The sequence below is a fragment of the Mobula hypostoma genome, chromosome 5 (assembly GCF_963921235.1).
Source record: "Mobula hypostoma chromosome 5, sMobHyp1.1, whole genome shotgun sequence".
NCBI classification, from domain to species: Eukaryota; Metazoa; Chordata; class Chondrichthyes; order Myliobatiformes; family Myliobatidae; genus Mobula; species Mobula hypostoma.
The window spans coordinates 21,952,037-21,971,159 of NC_086101.1; the positions used below are offsets into that span (position 1 = coordinate 21,952,037).

At 46.9% G+C, this 19,123-nt stretch overlaps 1 protein-coding gene across 2 annotated transcripts in view; it reads left to right on the forward strand.

Annotated features, from left to right (window-relative positions):
• Window positions 1–6,959: 6,959 nt before the first annotated feature.
• LOC134346151 (uncharacterized) overlaps window positions 6,960–19,123 on the forward strand; it is an 85,209-nt gene continuing 73,045 nt past the window's right edge. For both annotated transcript variants that reach the window (XM_063047456.1, XM_063047457.1), the window contains exon 1: window positions 6,960–7,111. In XM_063047456.1, coding sequence (XP_062903526.1) covers window positions 7,045–7,111 — 67 coding nt within the window. In that variant the 5' untranslated portion in view covers window positions 6,960–7,044. The remainder of the gene's footprint in view (window positions 7,112–19,123) is intronic.

Below are 19,123 nucleotides of genomic sequence, written 5' to 3' on the forward strand. Positions count from 1 at the left end.
CCTTTACACAGGTCACTGAAAGGAAACTAGAAGGTATGAATTGAATTGACTTTATTACTTATATCCTTCAAATACATGAGGAGTAAAAATCTTTACATTACATCTCCGCTCAAATGTGCAATGAGCAATTATATTATTTATGATAAATATTATGTATAACAGGATAGTCAATATAACATAGAAATACAGTTGCGTCAGCATGAATTAAGCAGTCTGATGGCATTCAACACCATCATGCCTTCAGTACTAATCAGCAAACTCCAAAACCTGGGCCTCTATACCTGAATCTGTAAAGGCCTGCCGACTGCACCATCGTCACAGCATGGGGCTGCAGTGCCAAGTGACAGTGTAAGCGGTACAGGACATGCTGATAATCAGAGCAATGAGAATGAGAAGAACAATTCTACTCAAACAGATGGTGATAATGATGACCAAACTTCATTTGATGAACAAGCACCACAGCAAGATGGCAGTCCTACAACTGAGACAGGTGAGGGAGATGCCGCCACCAGCACACCAGACAGAGAGAAAGCCCCACGAACGTTCACAGAGACCAGGACTACACAGGAACAGGCCCTTCTGACTATAGTGTCTGTGCTGAACATGATGCCAAATTAAGCAACACCCCTCCTGTCTGTACATGATGCACCCCCCTCCACTCTCTGTGTATTCATGTGTCTATCTAACAGCCTCTTATACGGCTGCTACTGTATCTAATTTCACCACCACACTGGCAGCCTGATCCAGATACTCACTTCTCCTGTAAAAAAAAACCTTGCCCCATACTTCTCCTTTAAACTCCCCCACCCCGAACTTAAATACATGCCCTCTTGTATTTGACAGTTCGACCCTAGGAAATAGATTCTGACTGCCTACCCTATCAAGACCTCTCCTAATTTATTCACTTCTACCAGGGGAGTGGAAATTTAATATTGGAAGGTCAACCACAATCTTGTTCAATTTTCTAGCAGGATTGAAGGGCTGAATGGCCTACCCCGGCTCCTATTTTTTAAGGAGTTAAAACATCATAAGGCATAGAAGCAGAATTAGGCCATTCAGTCCATCGAGTCTGCTCTGCTACTCCATCATGGCTGATTTATTATCTCCCAAAACCCCATTCTTCTGCCCTCTCCCAGTAACCTTTGACACCTTTAGTAATCAAGAAGCCACCAGTCTTCACCTTAAATATACTCAATGACTTGGCCTCCACTGCCATGTGCGGCAATAAATTCCACAGGTTCACCACATTTTGGCTCTTAGGGCACTACAGCACAGAAGCAAGCTTTTTAGCCCATCTAGTCCATGCTGATCCTCATTTCTGCCTAGTCCTTGCTGCCCACACCCAGGGCGTAGCCCTCCATACCTCTCTCATCCACGTACCTACCCAGACTTCTCTTCGATGTTTCAATGGATTCTGCGTTTATCACTTTCGCTGACAGCTTGTCCCGCACTCGCGCCACCTCCTCTCCTTTAGTACCAAGGTTTCTGTTTGATTTACAACATCACCGCTTTATAGTTCTGTCAATGTTTTGATGGTCTGCTTTACCACAGCTCTGAGCTGCACACTCAGACTCTGCTCACCATTACTGTTATGATGCATTACTGAATCACCAACGGCCGATCTTGAGGACTGACACTCTCAGGACCTCAAATACTCTTCCCTCTCTCACAATCATTGCCCACCCCCCCCCCCCCACCCACACACCCACTCTGTCTTTACTTCGCGGGCGTACAGTGTCATTCCGGCGGTGACAATGTACGGCGAGGTTTCCCACAGGTCGGTGCGCTCGTTTTAAAGAACTTTCGTGTCATTTCGTTCGTGAGAGTGGCAGTGTCAGGCTTTAGTTCAAAGGAGGCTTCAGCTCGGAGGAGGCGTTGGTTCTGGGTAAGTTATCCGGGTAAGTTTTATTAAATTTCCATTTTTTTCTGAATCGGGGGTGGGGGGGAACTTCAGGTTCTTCGATTATTAGGACCTTTTCTGGGGGAGGTATGACTGATAGGAAAGGGTCGGGTTGCACCTGAACCTGAGGGGAGGGTTTAAACTGAGCGGGATGGGAATCGGAGTGAAGGACCCCAGGACAGAAAAGACAACGTGCAGTCAAGCAGTCAGGAAGGGCAGGCAGATGATAGGATGAAATTGCAGCCAGCAGGGATATCAGCACATTAAGGATGTAGAACCAAAAAGGGTAGCAAATACAGTACTCAAAAGTGTTACATCTCAATGCGCGGAGTGTAGAAATAAGGTGGATGACCTTGTTTCACTTTTACAGATTGCCAGGTAAGATGTTGTGGCCATCACTGAATCGTGGCTGAAGAATGGTTGTAGTTGGGAGCTGAGTGTCCAAGGATACATTTTGTATCAGAGGCATAGAAAGGTAGGCAGAGGGGTTGGCGGGACTCTGCTGGTAAAAATGGCATCAAATCAGTGCACAGAATATAGAACATAAAAATCTACAGCACATTACAGGCCCTTCGGACCACAATGTTGTACCAACCATGTAATCTACTCTTGTCACAATGGGGGGAGGCATTGGGAACGGACCCAAATGCAAGACACAGACACTGAAGTACTAGGGATAGGATTAGGATGCAGGACCTGGGCAAGCACATGGACAAGAAACAGGGAACCCGGACAAGAAACTAAGAACTAGGAGCCTGGGCTTGGGAAGGCGGGACCAGGACTAGAAACCGTGGACTAGGAGCCAAGGCTTGGACTCTGAGCCAGAGACTGGACACGGACCCAGAACCTGGGTCTTGCCTCAGGCTCGGACCCCAGAACCAGGCAAGGACAGGATGTGGCTGGGGTCTAGAGGCTTGAGGCTTGAGGCTTGAGGCTGATAACTCAGAGACTGGAGCTCGGAGACAGACTGAACATCAACATACAGCTGGGATTTACCCTTCAAAAAGCCAGGATTCATCTTTATCTCCGCACCAAGGTGGGACAGGTCCGTCCGACGGGTAATGGCAGAACGGCCGGACTTATCCAACAGAGGCAAAGACAAAACAAGACAGGTCCCCCCACAGGGCAACAGCAGAATGGCCTGACTTACCCCACAGAGGCGAGGACAAGACAAGACAGATCCCCCCACAGGGCAACGGTAGAACGGCCTGACTTACTCCACAGAGGCAAGGACAAGAAGAGACAAACACCGAAGAATGACAGTCAGTTCCATCTCTGCATTGGGGTTGCTCCAAGTCACAGTTACAGCCAGCAACCTCGGCTGGCTATGGAAATAGCCGGATCCCTACTTAGCTCGGAGCGGCTGACGGCCACTCAGCTGGCTCGGGAAACAGCCGAATCCATACAGCAAAGTCAGTTCCGACTACTGACAGCAAGACTCCATGAAGTGATGGTTCACCAATGCAGCCGAAAAATAGCAAGTGGCTGCTCTAGCCTTCCACTGGCAGGATGCTCCCCGGGAATCTTGACAAGACAAACCAGCAGCCCACACTCAACCCCAAGGCTACTTATATTCCAAGCCCCAAGATGGGAATCAGATACCTATGATTAACCCAACTGAAACAAGGGACAGCCGGAAGACCTGGGGTCCTGAGTCCACGGACCAGACCGTGAACTGGAATGCGGACTTCACGGACCAGACCATGACAGTAACCCCCCGCCATCTATGGGAGCATCCGAGTGACCAAAGAGGCTCTCCCGAACTAAGGACAACTCAGGCGGGTGCTGGAGGGGGGTATTCAATCAGGAGGGAACTCAGGGTGAGGGAGTTAGACGACAGTGTCTGCATTGCTGGGTACATGAATGGCTGGTTTGTTCGGTCACAATGGGGGGAGGCATTGGGAACTGACCCAAATGCAAGATACAGACACTGAAGTACTAGGGACAGTACTAGGATGCAGGACCTGGGCAAAGACATGGACAAGAAACAGGGAACCCAGACAAGGAACTAAGAACTAGGAGCCTGGGCTTGGGAAAGCAGGACCGGGACTAGGAACCATGAACTAGGAGCCTGGATTTGGGAAAGCGGGACCAGGACAAGGAACCCTGAACTAGAAGCCTGGGCTTGGACTCCGAGCCAGAGACTGGACAAGGACCCAGAAACTGGGTCTTGCCTTGGGCTCAAACCCCAGAACCAGGCAAGGACATGACTTGGCTACATGTCAGGATGTGGCCAGGGTCTAGAGGCTTGAGGTTTGAGGCTGGGGTCTTGAGGCTTGAGGCTTGAGGCTGCAGTCTAGGAATACGGAGGCTGGTAACTCAGAGGCTGGAGCTCGGAGACAGACTGAGAACTGAACATCAACACAGAGCTGGGACTTATCCTTCGAAAAGCCGGGACTCATCTTTATCTCCACACCAAGGTGGGACAGGTCCATCCATCAGGTAACGGCAGAACAGTTGGACTTACCCAACAGAGGCAAAGACAAGACAAGACAGGTCCCCCCGCAGGGCAACGGCAGAACAGCCTGACTTGCCCCACGTAGGTGAGGACAAGACAGATCCCCCCACAGGGCAAGAGCAGAATGGCCTGATTTACCCCACAGAGGTGAGGACAAGAAGAGACAAACACCGAAGAATGACAGACAGTTCCATCTCTGCATCGGGGTTGCTCCAAGTCGCAGTTATGGCTAGCAACCTCGGCTGGCTATGGAAATAGCCGGATCCCTATTTAGCTCGGAGCGGCTGACGGCCACTCAGCTGGTCCAGGAAACAGCCAAATCCATACAGCAAATCCATATTGCAAAGACAGATCCGACTACCGACCGCAAAGCTCCATGAAGCAATGGTTCACCAATGAGGCCGAAAGATGGCAAGTGGCTGCTCTAGCCTTCCACCGGCAGGATGCTCCCCGGGAATCTTGACAAGACAAACCAGCAGCCCACACTCAACTCCAAGGCTATTTATATTCCAAGCTCCAAGATGAGAATCAGGTGCCTATGATTAACCCAACCGAAACAAGGGACAGCTGGAAGACCCAGAGTCCTGAGTCCATGGACCAGACCATGAACCGGAATGTGGACTTCACAGACTGGACCATGACAACTCTAGAAACTGCCTAGGATTTCCCTTGCATATAGCCCTCTATTTTTCTAAGCTCCATGTATCTATCTAAGAGGCTCTTAAAAGACCCTATTATAGCCATTTCCAGCACCGCCACTGGCAGTGTATTCCACACACCTACCACTCTCTGTGTGAAAAACTTATCCCTGACATCCTCTAGGTACCTATTTCCAAGCACCGTAAAACTATGCCCCTTTGTGGTAGCCATTTCAGCCCTGGGAAAAAGCCTCATGCTGTCTACATGATCAATGTGCCTCATCATCCTATACACCTCTATCAGGTCACTTCTCATCCTCCGTTACTCTAAGGAGAAAAGGCCAAGTTCACACAGCATATTCTCATAAGGTACGCCCTCCATTACGGGCAACATCCTTGTAAATCTCCTCTGCATTCTCTCGAGAGTATCCGCATCCTTCCTGTAGTGAGGTGACCAGAACAGAACACAGTACTCCAAGTGAGGTATGACCAAGGTCTTATATAACTGCAACATTACCTCTGACTCCCAAATTCAATTCCACAAGTGATGAAGGCCAATGCACCGTATGCTTTCTTAACCACAGAGTCAACCTGTGTAGCAGCTTTGAGCATCCTATGGACTCGGACCCCAAGATCCCTCTGTTCCTCCATACTGCCAAGAGTCTTACCATTAATACTATATTCTGCCATCATATTTGACCAACCAAAATGAACCACCTCACACTTATCTGGGTTGAACTCCCTCTGCCACTTCTCAGCCCATTTTGCATCCTATCAATGTCCCGCTGTAACCTCTGACAGCCCTCCACACTATCCACAACACCTCCAACCTTTGTGTCATCAGCAAACTTACTATCCCATCCCTCTACTTCCTCATCCAGGTCATTTATAAAAATCACCAAGAGTAAGGGTCGCAGAACAGATCTCTGAGGCACTCCACTGGTGACCGACCTCCATGCAGAATATGACCCGTTTACAACCACTCTTTGCCTTCTGTGATCCACAGAGCAATGTCCCTTTGGATCCCATGCCTCCTTACTTTCTCAATAAGCCTTGATTGGGGAACCTTATCATGGAGTACCCTGTTTTCTCTGGAGCGTCGGATGCTGAGGGGAGCCCCGATAGACACACACAGCCAGCATCTTTAGCGCATACATGATTACGCTAGGCATTGATATACAGCCAGAATCAGGGTAAAACGATCTAATACTAAAGGGCATGCATTTAGCGTGTGTGTGCTGGTGAGAGGGGTGATGGAATTTCAAAGGTGATGGTTTTTTTCTTACACTGTTGGAAGCCCGGAATAAGCAGTCAGGGGTTTTATAAACTCTTCGGCACGGGCAGAGAACGGGCGCATATGGGCATTGTGTAGACAGAAATTAGTTCGACATCTGATTACTAGTTTAATTTTTGCCACAGTGCTGTGAACTGATGGGCCTGTCCTATGTTCTGAAAGAATTAAAGGCTCGAGCAGGGGTGGAGAGAATGGGTAAAAACAAAGGTAGGGGAGGGTGTGGCGATGACACAGAGGGCGGGAGAACATGGCCCTCGTCCCTTAATAGCTGCTCTACTATTTCCCTGTCGAGACAGTTCCTCCCCGCGCCACCTGCTTCTGCTTAGCCGCTGGCCCCGGCGTGTTTCTCCTGCTTTCAGTTTATGCCTATTCCCCCCTTGCAAAAGTAAACAGAACCCGAGTCAGCAAAGATAAATGTAATTGTGCTTGAGTTTCAAATTTGTGATTGTGTAATCGACGTATAACTGCAAAATATATATATATATATAAGCGAGCGCATTAAATGCCAGTAAATGCGAGTAACTGGTGTATTATCTCGGTCATACAAGGAATATTAATAGCCACTAGCTTTTAAAGACTGATGCTCATTTCATTTCAGTCACGACCATTGGATACCTCATGTAATTAAACTGGTATATATCCGGTAAATCTTGGATTTACATTTGATAACTCAGCCTGCGACAGCCACACTGTGTTACTGGGAGGCTTCAGCACCGCTGAAACGTGAAGGAGTTTGCAAAGCAAGTGTCCAGTAATGTCCAAATACAGTTTCTACGCTGTCGCCGTTTTATTCCTTCGCCCTGACCTCGTTGCTTCTGCAGGTAAACTACATGGGCGTTTTAGAACAAATCTCGCCGTTTGTGAAAGTTGTGAGAGGTAATCTCCAAGCGCGCTGCAGCGGAAGGGTACACCCTTTTCTTACAGTTCGCGTTTCCCTATCTAACAGCGGGACGGAATTTCAAACTTTCTGCTTGAATGGTTTTCAGGTAGATGCCCCCTCGCTACAGTTTGGTCATTGTAACTGTTCTCTCCCATCGACTTCCGGGTTGTCATTTCATTCATTTTGAAACAAAACCTGCTTTGGGCGGCACTCGGACATAGTAGTTTTCCACACTTGCCGCCTGACATCACTTTGCGCGCAATCTCCATTATCACCTCTTGCAGGGTTTCATTTGGTCCCGCTGCTATGGGCATTTTAATGCTATGTCCAGGCGTAAATTCGGATTTCTCATGCCACTTTTGTCACAGGGGTAATTTGTAATCTGTATTCTGCCGCCGTTGCTTTAAAACTTTTTCCACTGAGAACAGGTCGAAAAGCGGAGATGGAACCTCGGACATGATCATATGTGTTAAGGGTGAATTGAGTGTAAATTCTTTACCTGGGCAAGTCTGAAGAAACACGGCGAACTGAGCAAACCTAGTCATGGGTAAAGTGTAGAGTTTCATAATACTGTATAAAACACTCAAAAAAAAGTCAAACGTGATGATGAACCTGGAAAATGGGGGCGATAGATAGAACTTCAAATGAAAACTGTACAGAATGTAAAATTTAGTAAAAGGAAACTGGAAATAAATTTAATTGCTCATGCAAATTTGAACAAAATATATACAGATATTTACAGTTTAATTAAGGATGCGAGAATGAGATATAATCCTTAAAAGAGATTAGCGAAATTTAAATAAATAACACTTGAAGAAACACTTTGAGGCTTAGTTTGAGGTCTCATTTTAATGTATATTATTTCTGTTTTTTGCATGATTTTTAAATCTATTCTATATAGTTTAATTGATTTACTTATTTATTATTATTATTTTATTTTGTTTTTTTCTATATTACATATTGCAAGTTACATATTATATAACTGCTGCTGATAAGTTAACAAATTTCACAACACATGCCGGTGATAGTAAACCATATTTTTTAGATTAGATTATGAGGACACACAGTGCTCTTTTATTGTCATTTAGTAATGCATGCATTAAGATGCATTCTTACTACTCAGAATATTCTGATTCTGAGTATTATGTTCATTTCTGCTCACCTTCCAACAGGAAAGACATCAATAAGATTGAAAGAGTTCAGAGAAAATCTACAAGAATGTTGTAAGGACTTGACCTGAGTTGTTGTGGAACGGTGAATGGATTAGAACTTTAATCCCTGGAGCAGAGAAGAATAAGAAGTGATGTGATAGGGTGGTGGGATGGAAGTGTGTCTCTACAAATGGAGGTGTAGGTGCTCCTTCACTCCGCTAGCTTACAGGTCACCCTTGGGTAAGGTGTAGCACCTGCTTAGCCCCACTACCAGGGTCAGGTGAAGCCATAGGATGGTTGTATGAGCAGCTGGTGCACATCACAAGTCCTGGTTATGCGACCACTGACGCCAGGCAGACAATCTCTGAAGAATATTGATAATGGTTGGGGTCACCCATCCTGTAAAGACACTGGCCAAAAGAAGGCAATGACAAACTGCTTCTGCAGAAAAATTTGCTAAAAACAATCATGCTCAAAGACCATGATCACCCATGTCATACGATACAGCATATAACGAAATTGATAACACAAAATTATGAGGGGTATAGATAGGGTTAATGCAAGCAGGCTTTTTCCACTGAAGTTGGGTGAGGCTAAAACTGGAGGTCATGGGTTAAGGGTGAAAGGTGAAATGTTTAAGAGGAACCTGAGAGGGAATCTTTGAGCGAAAGTCACCTTTCACCTTTAAACCATGAACTCCAACTTGGGTGGTGAAAGTGTAAGTGAGCTGCTGGAGGAAGTGGTAGATCCAGGTTCAACGTCAACATTTTAGAGAAATTTGGATAGGTACATGGATGGGAGAAGTATGGAGGGGCATGGTCCAGGTCCAGGTCAATGGGACTAGGTAGTTGAATAGTTCAGCATCTTTCTCTGCTGTAGACTTCTATGACTCAATGACTCTATAGCAGAACAGCAGAGGAACAGACCCTTGTGTCCACAATGTGTGTGTGAGAACATAATGTCTGATTCAGTTGATCCTTTCTGATGAAGAGTCCCATCCCAAAATGTTATCTGTTTGTTCCTCTCCATGCATGTTGTCTGATCTGCTGAGTCTCTTTAGCATTTTGTATATTGTCGTTCAAGATTTCCAGCATCTGCAGAATCCATTGTGTGACCTCTTCTGCCTGCACATGATCACTGCCCCTCCAGCCCTGCACAATCATTTGCCATGTCCAAATGTCTCTTAAATGCCAGGAGTTTATTCATCAAAGTAGAGTTTATTGTCATATGCAAGTTTACTTACAATTGGATCATGGGCACATATAAGCATAGAAGCAACATTCATAAGAAATAAAACATAAATTAAATATAAATTATGCACAGTAATTACAAGAAATTGGAATAAGACATTGCTAAGGCCTAATTTGAAGTATTCAGTTTTGGTCACCTACATACAGAAAAGATGTAAATAAGGTTGAAAGAGTACTGAGAAAATTCACAAGGATGTTGCCGAATTTGGGGGATTTGAGTTGTAAGTAAAGATTGAATAGCTTAGGAATTTATTCCTTGGAATGTAGAAGATTGAAAAGAGGTAGATAGAGTAAATGCAAGAAAGCTTTTTTCACGAACGCTGAATTAAAATATAACTAGAGGTCATGGGTTAAGGGTGAAAGGTGTAAAGTTTAAGGGGAACATGAGGGGAGACATCTTCACTCAGAGGGTCGTGAGAATGGTTTATGAGTTACCAGTGAAAGTGAAGCATGCAAATGTAATTTCAATATTTAAGAGAAATTTGTATAGGTATAGAGATGTTAGGGATATGGAGGGCTGTGGTCCCAGTGCAGGTTGATGAGCAGGGCAGATTAAATAATTGGCATTGACTAGATGGGCTGAAGGGTCTGTTTCTGTACTTTATGTTTCTATGACTCTATGAAAGAAAGCAAATAGAACAGAAAGTCTATTTTAATACAATGTGGTTAAACTGTAAGGTTAAAGCAGGCTGGTGTAATTCTGTCACAACTTTAAAGTTGTGAATAACAATTGCCTAACAAAAGGGATGATGTAAAGTCATGGACATTCTTTATGATCAGCACTCCTCCTATAATTAAAAAAAATATTTTCAAAGAAGGCATATTTTATCATATACTACCTTGTGATTCATTTTCATGCAGGCATTTACAGGGAAATTAGAAATACAAAAACTATGCATAAGTGAACAAAGATTGACAAATAACCAATGTGCAAGACAAATTTTGCAATTGAAAATAATACTGACAACCTGAGTTGTAAACTGTCCTTGCAAGTGAGTCTGTAGGTTGTAGAATCAGTTCAGAGTAATGGTGAGTGAAGGTATCCATGGTGGTTCAGAAGCCTGATGGTTGGAGGGTAAAAATTGTCCCTGAACCTGGTGGTGTGGCTCCTGTACCTCCTGCCTGATGGTAGGACCTAGAAGAGAGCATGGTCTGGACGGGGCCTATTTTTGATGATGGATGCTCATGTGAATGTACTCAATGGTGGGGAGGGCTTTGCCTGATGTGTATTTGCCTTTAAACTTCAGCTATTAAATACTTATTCACATTGCAAAAGAAATGTATGTAAACTTAGAGAAGCTAGGTCAAAGTCTCATTGAACCATGCCTTGTGTTTTCCATATGATTTAAAGTTGATACTGATGGAGGAAAACAGGTTTCAGGGGAAATCACTTCCCTTTCATCGTAGATTCATGACTTCCTAGAGGTTATCAGAAGTAGACAAGGGTTTGGTGAGAGAGTGGTGGAAATGTTTGAGCCACAGTGGAGTCCAAAGTCAGGGCCCATAAACATAAGCCAATCACCTGTAAGGAACACAGGAGCTCCAAGCCTGGATTGATCAGCACAATAGTATTTGGGATATACACAGGAAATATTTGGGGCAAACAGAGTGGAAGTTCTTTAGAGTAAAGTTGGATGAGTATTTGAGGGAGAAAAGGATATAAGTGTATTCTTGGACAGCAGTATGCTCATATGATACCAGCCTACATCAAATGGGCCAACTCCACACTGTAAATTTAATACAATTCAGATCCACTTTTTACAAATATTCCTACTTTTATTTCTAGTTTTTTTTTCAACTGCTGTTCTAACTTCTCACTTCTGGTTCCTCCACTTAATATCCTGTAAAGTACCTACATTACAAATGCTACATAAATGCAAGTTTTTGATCTCTTATTATCAACAATAATTACGCTACTATTTTTGCTATGGAACTTTCTCTTCATTTTTGCCTGTTGCTACTCCTCTGCAAATTCCTGATTCATAAGACCAAGTGCAGAATTAGACCATTCAGCTCATCTAGTCTGTTCTGCCATTCAATCATGGCTGTTTTAATGCTATTCATTTACCTGATCGCTGAAAACCTTAATTCCCTTTCCCATCAAGATCCTATTAATCTCTGCACCTTAATTCCTATTAATCTCTGTCTTAAACATGCCCAATAACCTAATCTCCACAGCCCTCCGTGGCAATGAATTCCACAGATTCACCACCCACTGGCTGAAAAAATTCCTCCTCATCTCATTTCTAAAGGGTGCCTCTTTATTCTGAGTCTGTGCCCTCATACCCCAGACTTTCCTACTAAAGGAAACATCCTCTGTACTTCCACTTTATCTAGGATTTGCAGTATTTCAAAGGCTTCAAACTTCACCAACTACAGGCCCAGGCACATTAAACACACCTAGTATGTTGAACCTTTCATTCCTGGGATCATTTCTGTGAACCTTCTCCAGACCCTCTCTATGGCCAGCACATCAATCTTTAAGTATGGGGCTTAGAATTGCTCCCAATATTTCAAATGCGTTCTGATAAATGCCTTATAAAGCCCCAGCAGTACATTTTTGATTTTATATACTAGCCCCCTCAAAATGAATGCTAACTTTTCATTTGCCTTCTTTACTACTGACTAACCTCGAGGGAATCTTGAACTATGAGACCCAGGTCCCTTTGCACCACTGACGTCTGAATTTTCTCCCCATTTAGAAAATACTCGGCACCTTTATTGTTCTTACCAAAGGGCATGACCACACACTTCCTACACTGTGTTCCATCCGCCACGTCCTTGCCACTCTCCTAACCTTCCCAAGTCCTTCTTAAGACTTCCTGTTTCTGCAACAGTGTCCATCCTTCCACCTATCAAGATTCATTCGTTGGTTATGTGCCTTGTCGTATGATATGGGCGATCACAGTCTTTCCATGACCAGGGTTGTTCTTGCAAATTTTTCTACAGAAGTGGTTTTACCACTGCCTTCTTCCGGGAAGTGTCTTAACAAGACGGGTGACCCCAGCTATTATCAATGCTCTTCAGAGATTGTCTGCCTGGCGTCAGTAGTCATATAACAAAGTCTTGAGATACGCACCAGTTACCCATACGACCATCCACCACCTATTCCCCTGATCGGGGGGGTGGGGGCGGTGGTGGTAAGCAAGTGCTACACCTTGCCCAAGGTCAACAGAGGGAAGCACCTCCTCTGATAGAGGCATATCTCCACACCGCCACCACCTATCATGGTATCTGCAAAGTTGGCCGCAATGCCTTCGGCTCCATTATCATGATTATTTGTGATCCAAGATCCTAATCTGACTTGAGCCAAGTTAGTGCTTGAATAGGAGATGATATCTATTAGGAAAAGAGTCAGCAAAAGTCAACCTGCAAACGGCCTGCTTCTGTGGAAGTGTATGTGGCGAGATCAGCCTCTACGAGGACTTTTGATTTAATTTTAACTGTATCTTTTCAGAATTGGAATCAGGTCTATTATCACCGGCACGTGTCGTGAAACTTGTTAACTTAGCAGCAGCAGTTCAATGCAATACATGATAGTATAAAAAGAAAAAGAAGGAAATCAATTACAGTAAGTGTATACTTAGTGTAAACAGTGTATGTGTGTGTGTTCAATGTCCATTTAGGAATTGTCTGGCAGAAGGGAAGAAGATGTTCCTGTAGTGCTGAGTGTGTACCTTCAGGCTTCTGTACCTCCTTCCCGATAGTAACAGTGAGAAGAGGGCATGTCTTGGGTGATTGAGGGTCCTTAATAATGAATGTCAGCTTTCTGAGGTACCACTCCTTGAGGATGTCTTGGGTACTATGGAGGCTGGTACCCAAGATGGAGCTGACTAATATTGCAACTTTCTTAGCTTCTTTCAGTTCTGTGCAGTAACACCACCCCCACCCCCACCGCTCCAAGCCCCAACCAACATACCAGACAGTGATGCAGCCAGTCAGAATGCTCTCCACAGTACATCTGTAGAAATTTTTGAGTGTTTTAGTTGAAAATCCAAATCTCTTCAAACTGCTAACAGAATATATCCACTGCCTTGCCTTCTTTATAACTGCATCGATATGCTGGGACAAGGCTAGATCCTCAGAGGTCTTGACAGACAGGAACTTAAAACTGCTCACTCTCTCTACTTCTGATCCCTCTGAGGATTGGTATATGTTCCCTCATCTTACCCTTCCTGAAGTCCACGATCAGCCCTTTTGAGTGCAAGATTGTTCCTGCGACACCACTCCACTAGTTGGCATATCTCACCCCTCTATGCACTCTCATCTCCAGCTTATAGCATTTCATTCTAACAGCATCAAGCAAACATTCCCACCATTTTACAACTGTTAACAAATTTCGTACTGTTTCTGCTGTTGTATCGTGAACCAAGTTACCGGGGAGACACAGAAGCTAGTGGACATAGAATCAGAATCAGGTTTATTTTTCAGATCTCCCCCTCCCACTTTCAAATCTCTTACTAGCTCTTCTTTCAGTTAGTCCTGACGAAGGGTCTCAGCCCGAAACGTCGACTGTACCTCTTCCTAGAGATGCTGCCTGGCCTGCTGCATTCACCAGCAACTTTGATGTGTGTTGCATAAAAAGGTCATCTGTAAGTTGACAACTGTAATGAGTGGCTGCAGAGAAACTGCAGTTGATTTCAACAACAGGCAAAAATATGAAAATAAAATAAAACATAGGGGTCAGGACAATTGGCTTAAATGTAAACACTGACAGAATTGGTGAGTGGGCAAGAAGTTCATAAATTAAATATGGTCTGCATCAGAGGGCAGTGGCAGGAAGAATGATGAATTGGCAAAATATTGATACAGGTGGCAGGATGATGCTTTGAACGTGAAGGCGGAAGATGAGGGCCGCAGGAGCTCCATCCAGGAGGAGAGGAGATTAGAGAGGTGCACATGAATCAAAGGAGAAGTGGTTACTATGGTGGAGGGAATCCAGGGTTCAGGAAGAAAGAAGGCAATTCAGAGGCATCTGGGGCATCTCATCATTGGAGAGAATACATTGTGATGGGGGGGTGGAATGGGGAAAGTGAGGCATGTTTGGAAGGAATGTGTGGACTTGTGCGGACAATCAGAGACTGGATGAAGATGGAGAGATCCAGAAAGGAAAGGGGTGAGAATGGAATAAATAAAGGTAATGAGCTGGTGAAAAAATGGCAGCAAAAATGTTGCGTTTCTGAGTTTGGTACAAGCTGCAGGAAATATTATGAATACAGAGTCACTGATTCTTCCAGAGATTTTGGGGAGTGAACTTGAGCAGGACCGAGGCAAAGCCTCCTCCACAGTGTCAATGAGGCCACTCACTCACATTGGAGGAGCGACACATTCAATTTCTACCTGAGTTGCCTCCAACCTGATTACATACACCGTACATCTATTTCTCTGACTTCTGGTAACTTTTCCCTTCCCCCTCCCTTCCGCCATTTACAACTCCGGGTCCCCTCTTAACTCTTCTTATCATCTACCTCCCACCGCCCTCTGGTGCACTCCTCCTTCAAATCAAAAAACTGAAAGAGAAATGCATTAGTTTATCTAACCTCTGGTAATTTCCCCCCTTATCCTTCTCCCTCTTTCTCTTCCCCGTTCTGGCTTCCCTTTTGCTTCTCCACTTCTCTCTGGTGCTTCTCCTCCTTCCCCTTCTCTTAAGGGAGGGCACTGGGAGTGGACCCAAATGCAAGACAGAGACACTGAAGTACTATGAACACGACTTGGGCTAGGACATTGGCTCGGCAAGTGGGACCAGGACAAGGTACCGGGAACTAGGAGCCTGGGCTTGGACTCTGAGCCAGAGACTGGACAAGGACCCAGAATCTGGGTCTTGACTCGGGCTTGGACCCCGGAACCAGGCGAGGACATGACATGGCTACAGGATTGGACATGGCTTGGGTTCTTCATGGCGAGGACATGACAAGGCTTGGGTTCCTCAAGGCGAGGACATGACGGGGCTTGGGTTCCTTGAGGCGAGGACATGATGGGGCTTGGGTTCCTCGAGGCGAGGATATGACGGGGCTTGGGTTTGGACACTGAGCCAGAGACTGGGCAAGGACCCAGAACTTGGGGGGTCTTGACTCGGGCTCGGACTCCAGAACTAGACGAAGACATGATGTGGCTACAGGACTGGACGTGGTACTCCTGCACAGCACGAGGATGCAAAGCCTTGACCTGGACAGGACAAGGTTCTTGGATGTGGCTTGGACAGGATGAGGTAACCCCAGCACTGGGCTGGGCAAGGCACATGGACAGGACAAGAACATGAAACCTTGACTAGGTCGAGGGAGACAGGAGCGCAGAACCTTGGTTGGGGGAGGACAGGAACACAGACCCTTGATCTTGAGAGGACAGGAACCCGGAGACATGGAACACAGAGCCGGGACCTCTCCTTGGAAACAGGACTTGGAGCCAGGGCTCTACACAGAGTCAGGACCCCTCCTAGGGAGCAGGACATAGGGCCGGGACTCATACACAGAACACAGAGAGACAGTTCCCAACACAAGGTAGTGACAAACGGCCGGACCAACCAAGCGAAGGCGTGGACACAGATAAGTTTCCCGACACTAGGTAGCGGCAAATGGTTGGACCTACCTAGCGAAGGTGTGGACACAGAGAGACTGTTCCAAACAATGACAGACAGTTTCTTATCCTGACACAGAAAAGCTCAGGTCCTTCTCTGATGGTTGAACTTGACAGTGGTGCAGGCGAAGGTTGAAGGCTTCAGGAGGAAGGTGAAGGGAAGGGAACAGTCCAGCAACTGAAGCTGAACCCAGGAGCTGTTTATGTAGGCAGCCCAAGATCAGAATCATGTCCCTCAATTAAGGCACACAACAGGACAAGGGAAAACCGTAACACCTGGAATACGGATCGATGGACTGGACCGTGAACCCGAATGCAGACTTCACAAACCAGACCATGACAGTATTCCCCCCCCCAACTCTATGGGAGCCTCCTGACAAACAAACAGGCTCTCCAGGACTAAGGACGACATGGGTGGGTAGGGAGGCATTCAACAGCAGAGATCCCAGGATAGCAAGAGTTAAACGGCACGTCTGTGTCTCTGGGCCCATATTTGGCTGGACTGTTCTGTCACGGGGGGGGGGGGGGCGGGTGGCATTGGAAGCGGACCCAAATGCAAGACACAGACACTGAAGTACTAGGAACAGGACTTGACTAGAGAGCTGGGACAAGAACGCAGACTTAGGCTCGGACATTGGCTCGGCAAGCGGGACCAGGACAAGGAACTGGGAACTAGGAGCCTGGGCTTGGACTCCAAGCCAGAGACTGGACAAGAACCCAGAACCTGGGTCTTGACTCGGGCTTGGACCCCGGAACTAGGCGAGGGCATGACGTGGCTGCAGGACTGGACATGTCTTGGGTTCCTCGAGGTGAGGACGTGACGAGGCTTGGGTATGGACTCCGAGCCAGAGACTGGGCAAGGACCCAGATCCTGGGTCTTGACTGGGGCTCGGACTCCAGAACTAGACGAAGACATGATGTGGAACTCCTGCACAGGACCAGGCACACGGACAGGACGAGGATGCAAAGCCTTGACTTGGACAGGACGAGGTTCTTGGATGTGGCTTGGACAGGATGAGAAACTCCTGAACAGGACGAGGGAACCCCAGCATAGGATGAGGGAACCCCAGCACCAGGCTGGGTGCGGTACTCCTGGGCTGGGCGAGGCACATGGACAGGTCGAGAACACGAAGCCTTGACTAGGTAGAGGGAGACAGAAATGCACAACCTTGGTTGAGGGACGACAGGAACGCAGAGCCTTGGTCTTGAGAGGACAGGAATGCAGAGACATGGAACACAGAGCTGGGACCCCTCCTTGGGAACAGGACTTAGGGACGGGGTTCTACACAGAGTCAGGACCCCTCCTAGGGAGCAGGACATAGGACTAGGACTCATACACAGAACACAGAGAGGCAGTTCTCAACACTCGGTAGCGGCAAATGGCCGGACCTACCTAGCGAAGGTGTGGACACAGAGAGACAGTTCCAAACAATAACAGACAGTTTCTTATCCTGACACAGCAAGGTGTTGCTCCGATGGTTGAACTTGACACGGGTGCAGGCGAGGTGAGGCTTCAGGTGAGGCGAGGCGAGATGAGGTTTCAGGCAAGGCAAGGTGAGGTGAGGCAAGGCAAGGCTTCAGGCAGGGCTCCGGGATGAAGGGAAGGGAAGGGAACAGTCCAGCAACTGAAGTTGAATCCAGGAGCTGTTTATGTAGCCAGCCCAAGATCGGAATCATGTGCCTGAATTAAGGCACCAACAGAACAAGGGAAATCCGGAAAACCTGGAATACGGATCGATGGACCGGACCATGACACTACCACCCCCCCCCCAACCCATGGGAGCCTTTTGGCAACCGAACAGGCTCTCTAGGACTAAGGACGACATGGGTGGTTGGGGTGGGGGGCATTCAACAGGAGAGAAGCCAGGATAGTGAGAGCTAAACGACATATTTGGCTGGACTGCTCTGTCATAATGGGGGCGTTGGGAGCGGACCCAGATGCAAGACACAGACACCGAAGTACTAGGAACAAGACTTGACTAGAGAGCTGGGACAAGAACACAGACTTGGGCTCGGACATTGGCTCGGCAAGCAGGACCAGGACAAGGCACTGGGAACTCGGAGCCTGGGCTTGGACTCCAAGCCGGAGACTGGACAAGGACCCAGAATCTTAGTCTTGACTCGAGCTTGGACCCTGGAACTAGGCGAGGACATGACGTGGCTACAGGGCTGGACATGGCTTGAGTTCTTCATGCTTGGGTACTTCATGGCTTGGGTTCCTCGTGGCGAGGAAATGACGAGGCCTGGGTTCTTCATGTTTGGATACTTCATGACTTGGGCTCCTTGTGGCGAGGACATGATAAGGCTTGGGCTCCTCGAGGCAAGGACATGACAAGGCTTGGGCTCCTCGAGGCGAGGACATGATGAGGATTGTGTATGGACTCCGAGTCAGAGACTGGGCAAGGACCCAGAACCTGCGTCTTGACTAGGGCTTGGACTCCAGAACTAGACGCAGAGTGGACATGGAACTCCTGCATAGGATGAGGCACACAGACAGGACGAGGACACAAAGCCTTGACTTGGACAGGACGAGGTTCTTGGACGTGACTTGGACAGGCGAAGGGAACCCCAGCACCGGGCTGGGTGTTGTTCTCCTGGGCAGGGCGAGGCACTTTGACAGGATGAGAATACGAAACCTTGACTAGGTCGAGGGAGGCAGGAGTGCAGAACCTTGGTTGAGGGAGGACAGGAACACAAAGCCTTGGTCTTGAGAGGACAGGAACGCAGAGACATGGAACACCAAGCCGGGACCTCTCTTTGGAAACAGGACTTGGGGCCGGGGCTCTACACAGAGTCAGAACCCTTCCTAGGGAGCAGGACGTAGGGCCGGGACTTGTATACAGAACACAGGGAGACAGTTCCAACACAAGGTAGCGGCAAACAGCCAGACCTGCCTAGCAAAGGCATGGACACAGATACGGTTCAAAACACAAGGTAGCGGGAAACGGCCAGACCGACCTAGTGAAGGCGTGGACACAG